Here is a 9,271-nt window from a genome sequence, read left to right on the forward strand (position 1 = left end):
AATGCATTGTATAATACTAGATAGGATAAAAATAAATTCTTTTGACAAAAATACCCTTTAAGAAAGAATTAATATAATTCTTCTAAATAAGTCATGATATTAAAATATAAAAATTTAACATTAACATCACATAAAATTAGAAATAATAAATCAATTGAATAAAAAGATAGTATATTTCTGTTGGTTTTTCATCGCAGTATATTTTTTGAGCAAATTGAACTTAATAAAAGTATCACGTACAATGAGGTCATGTTTTATCAAATCTAGTTAGGAAGGGACATATTATCGAACAGATGGAGGGCATGAGGAATGAAGAGAGATACTGCACAGAATCATGAGGGCAAGCTTAAGAGGACCAAATTGAAGTTCGGCCCAACTGAGAGTGCATACATTAATTGGTGGTGAAGTCTAAGCCTTTCGAATAGAAGCGAGCAGCTTTTGGAACATCCTTGTGTAGTTGTAATATCCATCTGAACGACGCTGCCATCAGGGCCGCCGTGTGTGTTTCACGCTTCTTCACAGACGCACACACAGACGTGGAATGTATCTCACAGACGTGGCAGACGGATGGTGGCGGAGGGAGAAGAGAAGTGAGGGCTACCGGGAAGAAAGGGGATGAAGAAGAAAGGGGTATAAGGGGAAGAGAAAGGTGAGAAGTGATTAACCTCTAATCCATCGATTCTTAACAGGTCTAATCCGGCACTCTCAGACCTGATTAACTTATACATCATTTTGATGTATTAAGTGATCATGCTGTATAAGCTTATACTATACAATAGTTACACCAAACAACTGAAAATGTCATAATGTATAGTATAAGCTTATACTATCAGGTCTTATACGTTACACCAAACAGGCCCTAGATCTTTTATACGACAAAACATTATTCTTGACTTCAATAAAAGTATGACACATTTAATTTATAAATTAATTTTTTTTAAACTTGTTTAGTTTTATTTATTAAATTTACTTATTATGCTATTCATTAAATATTTTGAATGAATGACGATACCGTTCTCAACCTTTTTTTTTTAATTTTTTTTTTAAATTATCTCCTTTCTATATATATACATATTAGTTTTAAATACATGTTTTCTTTTAATTTAGATTTCTTGATTCAAATTAGGGATGTTTAAGAATTAGATAATCTTTTAAATACTTTTGTGAGGAGCTTAAAAAACATAAATTTAAGAAAAATTTCGTTGCATAATCGCTTTGAAAGATTATGCTAAGTTATTGACAATTATACATAATTTTAAGGTAAAATAATTTAAATTACTCATAATTGAATTTTTTTTAGAACTTTATAACTTTGTTCCCTCAAAGTATATATGAAATTAAAAATAATATTTCCTACTTTTTATTAAATTATCATAATTGGAATATTTTACCAAAAAATATTATGTATTTTTAAAATGTTAAATACTTAATTTTTTATCTAACCTTTTTTTTTTTAATTTTTATGAATATTTACTTACTCGATAAGAGAAAAGTTAATATTTCAAATTTGGTTTAGTATTGAAATTAATCTTTCATACGCATAAATCTCAGGATAGGATCGCGTGAAACTCAAAACTTTCCACTCAAATCAATATGTGAGATTTCAAATGAAAGATGCTCAAGTTTTGTAAGACTGTGGGTGCAATTTATATTTTTTATTAAGTCGACTTTTCACCACACTATGAAATATGAATATACCACTGACACGACAAACAATTTCTGCGGTGGAGAAAAAAAGGACAAGGTTGGAAAGTGGTGAAGGAAAGCCAAGTGGCAATTATTATATTCATTAAATACAAAACAAAAAACATTCTATAATATTGACGACAGGCACGTGCCTAGGCTACTCCAAGTGGCCAGCGGGCACGTGTTCCGGTTGAAATACCGAAACTCGTCGTGGACCAATCAAAACGCAGTAACTGATCGGATCTTTAGCACCCACCTCCCATCCACGAACTAAATTTCATATCTCTTTCCCTGCCACGTGTCGGTCTTTGCGTGATACCCTTTTTTTCCCCTAAATTAAAAAATATATATAATTTTTTTTTTAAAATAAAAGAAAAGAAAATTCAATCGGATAGGAAGGAAGGGTCTGGAAAGGAATCACGATTTGTGAACTGAACAACGCTCCCAAAACGACTCCGTCTCTCGATTCTCGAGCTTTGTGATTTTCCACTGAAAATTCGATTCTCAGGTCAGTTTGAATGCCGCCATGAATAGTTTGTTAGTTAGTTAGTTCTCTTCATGCTGATTTATCATCTTCGTAACTTTTTTTTTAGCATGCTATTAGTTACTGTATTTGATGAATATGAAAACTAAGCCTGAAGAAGAAAGAGGTCTTCGACTGAGCTTCACGGTTTCTTCTTCTTCTAAAGTGTAATTCATAGTTATACCAACGCGAATTAGGCAAAGGAGCTTCTAAATCACTCGATTTATATCCTACTTTGGGATTCACTGTTATAATTTTTTTTATTTTTTTCCGGAACAAGCGAGTAGTTATGAGTGCACGGTTCAATTACTGTTAATTTTAATTTTATTATTATTATTATTATTATTTAATTCCGTTCGGTGAAATATTTAGGTAGTAAGGAAATGGTGAAAATGAAATTCCAGTATTCTGGATCTTCAAATTTCTGTGTGTCGCTCATTTTGTTCTGGTATATCTTACTAAATAAATTGTAGTGTGAGTTACTAAATAAGTTGAAATTGCATGAACTTTGTAATATTTAAGGGCGCTGCTTCATGCTTGAAGTTCAGAAGAAGACAACAGTTATTGATTGGCATGAGTGCGTTCTTTCACGAGAAAGGGAATGAGATTTGGGGAATTATTACCATGGTCACCTTTGTTTCTTTTCTCGCAAAAGTTGAACATAACACATGATAATTTCGTAAATTTCCATAGCTAATGTGTTGTTTTGTCAAACTGGTTTATAATTGGTGAAGGTTTTGGTCTGGGCTCTATTTTAACTCCAAAACAAAAAGTTTGTAGAGCTGTTGAAACTTGAAACAGGAACAATTTGGCTCCTGTTTTATAATTTTGAGACGGAGTACCTGAAACTATAGCTGTGGTATTAACTTACTATTTCTTGGGCCGAAAATATAGTATTGAATTTGTCTGAACTATTTGACAAATTACTTTTATATTCAAAATTTCTAAAATTGACAAGATGATACTTGTGGTCAACGTAGACGGTGTGATTGGTATTTGTAATTCGGATGGTCATTGATGTTCGTATGCCGCCAATTAAGTAGTGATACTAGTGCCAGTTGGCTTTTTCAAGACTCTCAACATGCTAATTATTGTGTTAACCTAACATTAAGATTTCTCTGATGGTTGCTGTTGGTATCATAGATCATTGATATTCATAATTTTGAAAAGCATTGGATATGTGAGCTCTGATTGGTGTAGACAGTGTTTTAGTGATTAGATGTTGAAAGTTAATTTATCATCTGGGATGCTATACTAAGATCATATATGAGTTGCAAGTGTTCACACATATTATATGTGTAATATTTGACGAAAAATGTAATGAGCATAGAACTTAACATGTGATTTCTTTCTTCATGGTCTAAACTGATATCTTCCCTAGTGGATTTTTCAAACTTGTGACTTAAGTTATGCTTTTTGTTTGGTGTGTTCTGTGATAGAGATGCATCTTTGATGACAGATATTATTCAAGACACATGGGAATGAATCAATCATTTGAATGTATCTTTAGTGGTGGATAGAAGATTCAGAGGAGTGTCAAACATCTGTATGTATGAAGTATAAAATATTGTAGTTAAATTCAACTCTAGTATTTGAAATATAACATTCCTGCGCATACTATACCCATACAGCACCATGGCTTGTATTAATTGTCTCCATTTCAAATTCCAGTCTTTGCATAACGCAGAATATATAGCCAGCCCTAATTCCTTTCCTTATAAGAGAATGAAGTGAAATGACATTTTTATATAGTTATCTATCGATTCTGCTCTCGTATAGTTGTCATTCTTCTCCCTGAGTTCAAGCTTGGATGTATTTTATCCATAACTTTCGTTAAGATAGGGAAAATGTCTGTAACCCAGAACTGGTGTAGCCTTGTTACTTTGATGATATAAAGGGATAAGATACAAATTAACTACTCTTTTCTTCTGACTAAAATCATTTAGCATGTTATTGATGTATCATTGCATTACTAATGCTCTTTCCAATTGAATTTCACTTTTATATGCAAATATAATTTTGCTCTGTCGCATAATTTTATTAGTAAGCTGTTGTGTAATCCAAGTTCAAAAGAGCTTGGGATGAAGAAGAGGCTTGGAAATTATTATTTAGACTCCAGAAACACTTTCCTTGAAAAGCTAGTTGTTGATTGGTGGTGGGTCTAGCTTGTACTGTTAATGTGAAGTATACAGTACTTGTTAAAGGGTAAATTTGGAACGTAAATTTGTATACCTTTCCTTCTACTATTTGCTTGCAACAGCTCCACTTTTGCCCATATTTACATTTCTTGATTCTTGTAAGAATCCCTGTTAACTAGTCAGGTCTGAGTTAAGCTTCCATGAGGTTCACTTTGAATCTCGAAATGGCATGGTTCATGTTTTCTAGGGTGGATTTTTTACCATAAGGTTATTCCAAAACCCTTCTTGGAGGGTAAAGTGGGCCTTTTTGTATATAATGGAACAACTTTTGGGTTATATTGTTTTTTCTTGTTTCCTTTTTCTTGCTGATACCAGCAGAGTGGTGGGGGTTGTTCTTGTATGAGCTTTAACAAAATTATAAGTCTGATGTTTGCTATTTCTCTATTTATTGGGTTTGATGCGGTTTTTTTATGTATTTGTTACTTTATGTGATGCCAGGTTATTGGAAGTAATTCACTTAATATCTGTCTCTGTGTTACAGCTTGAAGATAATGTGTGGGATGGATTTGGTGAAAATGATGATCATATAGTGTCCCATGCTGTTGACAAACATAAGAACCAATTTGTAATACGGGGTGATGGCTGTAAGAAATCACTTCATGAATTATCTGGTATCAGAAGTAGTGATTATGTAAGTATCTATAAAACTCAGTTTAAAGAGCAACTATACTAAAAAATTCTGACCCAAAAAGAAAGAATGCTGGAAAAGGGTTCATGGTCTCACTCACCTGAAGGTGGGTTTCCTTCATGCGATAGTGACTCACACAAAGAAGCAAAAAGACTGATATCAGATGATACAGGCATGTCCGATCATTGTTTCAAGAGTGGCAATATAGATGCTGGTGGTAGCGAGCTTTGTGCCAATGACACTATCTTGGGAGACAAGTGTGTGGTGGGAGATGATAGTGTGTGTGAATATCCAATCAATCACATATCCCAAGCTGACAATGAACTCAGTTTTCTTGATAACGATGGGTGGCTGGATATAGGAAACTTTGAAGATGTTGACAGGATGTTGTAAGAAATTCTCCTTTTTGACAGAAATTTCCTCATCTTTCCCTTTGTTTGAAATGCTAATCAATTCATTGTGGTCATGATATAAATATCTGAATATCTCTGAAAATTGCAGAAGTTGTGATTTAACTTTTGGAATGGGCAGTCTCAATAATGAAGAGGAGTTCTGCTGGCTCTCAACTTCACATGGTGCTGATGGTTCAGATGATGCATTGAAGTCTGACTTCCAGTTTACATGTGAAGAAATGAGTCCATTGAAAAGTATATCAGATTATAATATGGATACCAAGGAAAATATTGAAGGTCTTCCAATCAATGATTCCAACGTAGGAGCATCTCCTGTTGATAAAAAAATCAGGTCTCAAATAGATGTTGATGATGATGGTCTCTCTGATCCATTATCAATGCTCAGTGAATCAGACATGAAATCTGGTAATACAGATCACTTGATGCCCAAAGAAAAGGTTGGTTACCCTCTCGTTTTATTTTATATTTTTTCTATTTTATAACTTGCGTTCTGAATTCCTCTGAAGTGGTGAAGATTGTTAATGCCATTGAGTTGAGTTATTGAATATGGTAATACAAGTAATGACCTATGCTAGATCTGATTATGTTTGACATTCAAGGATATTCATGTTGGAATTCATATATTCTAGAATAGGATTCAGCTGATGTCTGAATATAATCATACATTTGCCCATTTAAAAGAGGTTTATAATTTATGAAATCAAATAATATTCTATCATCGTTGACTCCTAAAAATTTTTAATTTAAGGAATTGAAATTCTATATAAATTGAAACCTTTCTAGTATATAGTCTTCATAAGATGATTTTATGGTATATTCATAACCTACAAATTTTTATTGTGATCAGAAATCTAACTAGTTATCAGTGTGGATTAAGAGAAATCTAGTAATTATCTCTACCATTTGATGTGAATTATGTTTTTCATCTTTCACTATTTTTGTTTTGTTGATGGAAAATGGGGTCAAGACTAATTGTTTCCAATGTAGGTTTAATAGCAAGGGTGGGCTAGTCTGAATGCCTGGTCTATTTTATTTAGATGAACGTGTAAACTGAAATAAATTGTCTCTTAATTTCTATATCATCAACAGTTTTTGTGTTACAGTTGCAGAGGAAGCTGCCAAAGCAATCAGCAGGAAGGCGGAAAAATGGTGATTCTATTCATCCTTATACTCCTCCGGAGGAATATACAGATACGAAGCAACCCTTTGGAGCCTCTTTAAGTGGGGTTACTTCTCTTGATAGCGTCCAGGAACACAAGCTGAACACAAATTCTGTTTGTTTAGGTTGCATACAGACACAAGTTCCTATAACGCACCCAGACTATAGTCTTGCTCCAAATCACATTTCCCTCTTTCCAACTGTGTCTGCATCAAGATCCGAGCACGATGGACATCTGTCTCCTTCTCTTAAAGAATCATCTTGTGCGTCAAACATGGAGAGTTCTCATGGCCACTCTTTGGAGGCTGCTGCCTTGAAAACAAATGACAAGAGAGAAAAGTTGTATCATTGCCGTGATGGACACCTGTTAAGTCGGAGTTTCAAAAATGAGAATATGGCAAATCAAATGCCATTTCACAGTCCAGGTTCAGCTCAGCAGGTACGTCGTCAGTTTGAAAATGAAGATGAAGGTCATAGTGAAGTTCAAGGAGTTAGCCTAGGATTTTCACCAGAAATAGACTCATCAACTGTGCGGGAAAGCTCGTCCACGAGATCTGCTCCGGACCAGACCTCACTTGAAGCAAGTAGTTTTTGCTACCTGCAACAGGTCATGGATCAGGTATTGGAATCTTTTGTGATTCAAGATATATCCTGTTTGTTCTTAGATTTTTAATCCTAAGGGATAAGGGTATAATCACCTCAAATTGCACTCTAAACCTGTTTAGTAAAGGTGAGCTTTGATTTTGATCACTATGTATATTTCTGAAGGGAAAAGTGCATGTAAGTTTATAGTTTATCAGTTGGTAATGTTTTATATGCCAATCAGGAAGAATAATTCTCTCCTCCCTGTTGCGTTTCTCCTTTTCTGGGGTGGGTTTATTTTCCAAGTCTAGTGATTGTTTGAAGTTTGGCATTTCCATGCACGTTTTTAAGACATTCTAGTGTATGCAATGTAGTTTAATAGTTTCTCTTAGAGGTACCAGTACAGTTTTTGGAGATATGAAATCCTTAATGGATCTCCACCTAATAGCATAAACTTTTAGGAGAGTTGGTGACACTTTGGCATAGTTGAATGTTGGGCATTGCCTTAGTTACAGATCTTTGAGAAAAATTAGTTTGATGTGGTGTTTAATAATAACTAAATATCAGCCTGTCCACGGTGATTAACTCTTCCTGATGATTGGATGGGTTATGAAAATGTATGAAAGCCATGTGATGATACAAGAATGATAGAAAGCAATGATTTGGATTTTCTGAAAATATTTGCTGTAGGAGTGTGTGGGCGGGCGTCTGTAATATTTTTATATTTTCAATGAAGGTTGGAAAGTTTGACAATGGAACAAAATATCAATGACAGATGCAGGAGTTGTTTCTACAAGTTATTCAACGAAAGGAATCAGTGAAAAATAGACTAGGAGAGTTGAAACACTAGAAAGGATTATCAAAATTATACTTTTTACTGTGAAATTCAAGAATATGTGGTAGAACTAAAGCTATGAAGTTGTGTTTCTAACTATAGTCTTAACAATTTGCCATATTGGATGAATGTGAAAGTACTGGTTGTATTCTCTACTTCAGAGGTAGTAGTCTAGTTGCAATTGTTCGATTTATATCATTGGATCTGATTTATTAGGGTATGCTATGCATCTTGTAATTTATTCTATGTAGGCATGTTGCAGATTAAATAGACAAAGTCGATATTACAAAACTAATAGAGCTTCGTTTTTTTATTGAAAACAAAAAACTGAAGATTCCAAGTTGTGATGCCAGGGTTATTACCTACATTGACTCATTGCTGAAAATCCATCAAATCGATGATTATAATTTACTTTGGTACCCCAAAAATTTGCTTGATTGCAGTTGGATATTAGAACCAAACTTTGCATAAGGGACAGTCTATACCGCTTGGCTAAGAGTGCTGAGCAAAGACATAATTCAAACGCAAACGATTGCATTGGAGATGATGTTGAAGCGTGCAAAGCAATGATGACACAGGATGAAAGCAGGTATTGCTCACTTTCATCGCTTCAGATTTATATTTCTCTTGGCCACAAGGTAACCACTATAAACAGCCATTAGAATTTGAATGCTGGTGTAACATGATTTTGAGTGTAATTAGTTTTGTGTTCTGCTTATCTGGCATTTGTAGTGTTTCCAAAGATGTAGTATTCTTTTTTTTTATTTTTTTTATTTTTCAAGTTACATGCTGACATTAAACAATCCTTTTTTGATCTATGTCAAAATTTGGTGTTTATGAATTATTCCTTTTGATAAGTATAACACATAGCTTCATTCAGGTCTACGGGATTCATGGATATAGAGACCGACACAAACCCCATTGATCGGTCTATAGCACATTTACTGTTTCACAGGCCCTCAGATCCCTCAATGTTGATTCCTAACGATATTATACCTTTCAAATCAAGTGCCACGGTATGCTTTCATGAAGTTTGGACATGTTTCAATGTAGTAGAAAGCTATTGTTTCATCCTAGCCTCATTTTCTGGTTTAATTGACAGATACATGGATCAGTGATCAATCCACCAGTAAAGACTGAGAAACAGGTCTGTCGGGAAGATTCTTTTACTGGAGTGGAAAAAAAAAACTTTTAGGGGGTAACACCTAATGAAAGTGAAACCAGCTGTGGTACATTTCGGCCTACAA

At 34.1% G+C, this 9,271-nt stretch overlaps 1 protein-coding gene across 4 annotated transcripts; it reads left to right on the top strand.

Moving 5' to 3' along the window:
* Nucleotides 1–2,072: 2,072 nt before the first annotated feature.
* On the top strand, nt 2,073–9,271 carry LOC133306894 (protein LNK1-like). 4 transcript variants are annotated; one of them, XM_061507275.1, is made up of 8 exons: nt 2,088–2,194; nt 3,669–3,755; nt 4,889–5,424; nt 5,537–5,885; nt 6,552–7,226; nt 8,468–8,613; nt 8,905–9,040; nt 9,127–9,271. In XM_061507275.1, exons 3-8 carry the CDS (start codon nt 5,105–5,107, stop codon nt 9,217–9,219), a joined length of 1,719 nt encoding a protein of 572 aa, XP_061363259.1. In that variant the 5' UTR covers nt 2,088–2,194; nt 3,669–3,755; nt 4,889–5,104; the 3' UTR covers nt 9,220–9,271. The 4 variants fall into 4 exon arrangements, with proteins under 4 accessions (XP_061363258.1, XP_061363260.1, XP_061363259.1 ...); XM_061507273.1 differs by having other exon boundaries at nt 2,090–2,194; nt 3,649–3,755; XM_061507274.1 differs by lacking the exon at nt 3,669–3,755 and having other exon boundaries at nt 2,073–2,194.

The sequence above is a fragment of the Gastrolobium bilobum genome, unplaced genomic scaffold (genome assembly GCF_033153095.1).
Source record: "Gastrolobium bilobum isolate Gb01-03AN ecotype WA unplaced genomic scaffold, APGP_CSIRO_Gbil_v1 utg2909, whole genome shotgun sequence".
Lineage (NCBI taxonomy): Eukaryota > Viridiplantae > Streptophyta > Magnoliopsida > Fabales > Fabaceae > Gastrolobium > Gastrolobium bilobum.

Bases quoted from the DNA above. Each gene is read 5' to 3' on its own strand.
- LOC133306894 (XM_061507274.1), top strand. From the start codon at position 5,105: ATGCTGGAAAAGGGTTCATGGTCTCACTCACCTGAAGGTGGGTTTCCT. The intron at 5,425-5,536 runs GTAAGAAATTCT...TGAAAATTGCAG, and splicing joins GAAGATGTTGACAGGATGTT to AAGTTGTGATTTAACTTTTG. The intron at 9,041-9,126 runs GTATGCTTTCAT...TTTAATTGACAG, and splicing joins CTTTCAAATCAAGTGCCACG to ATACATGGATCAGTGATCAA.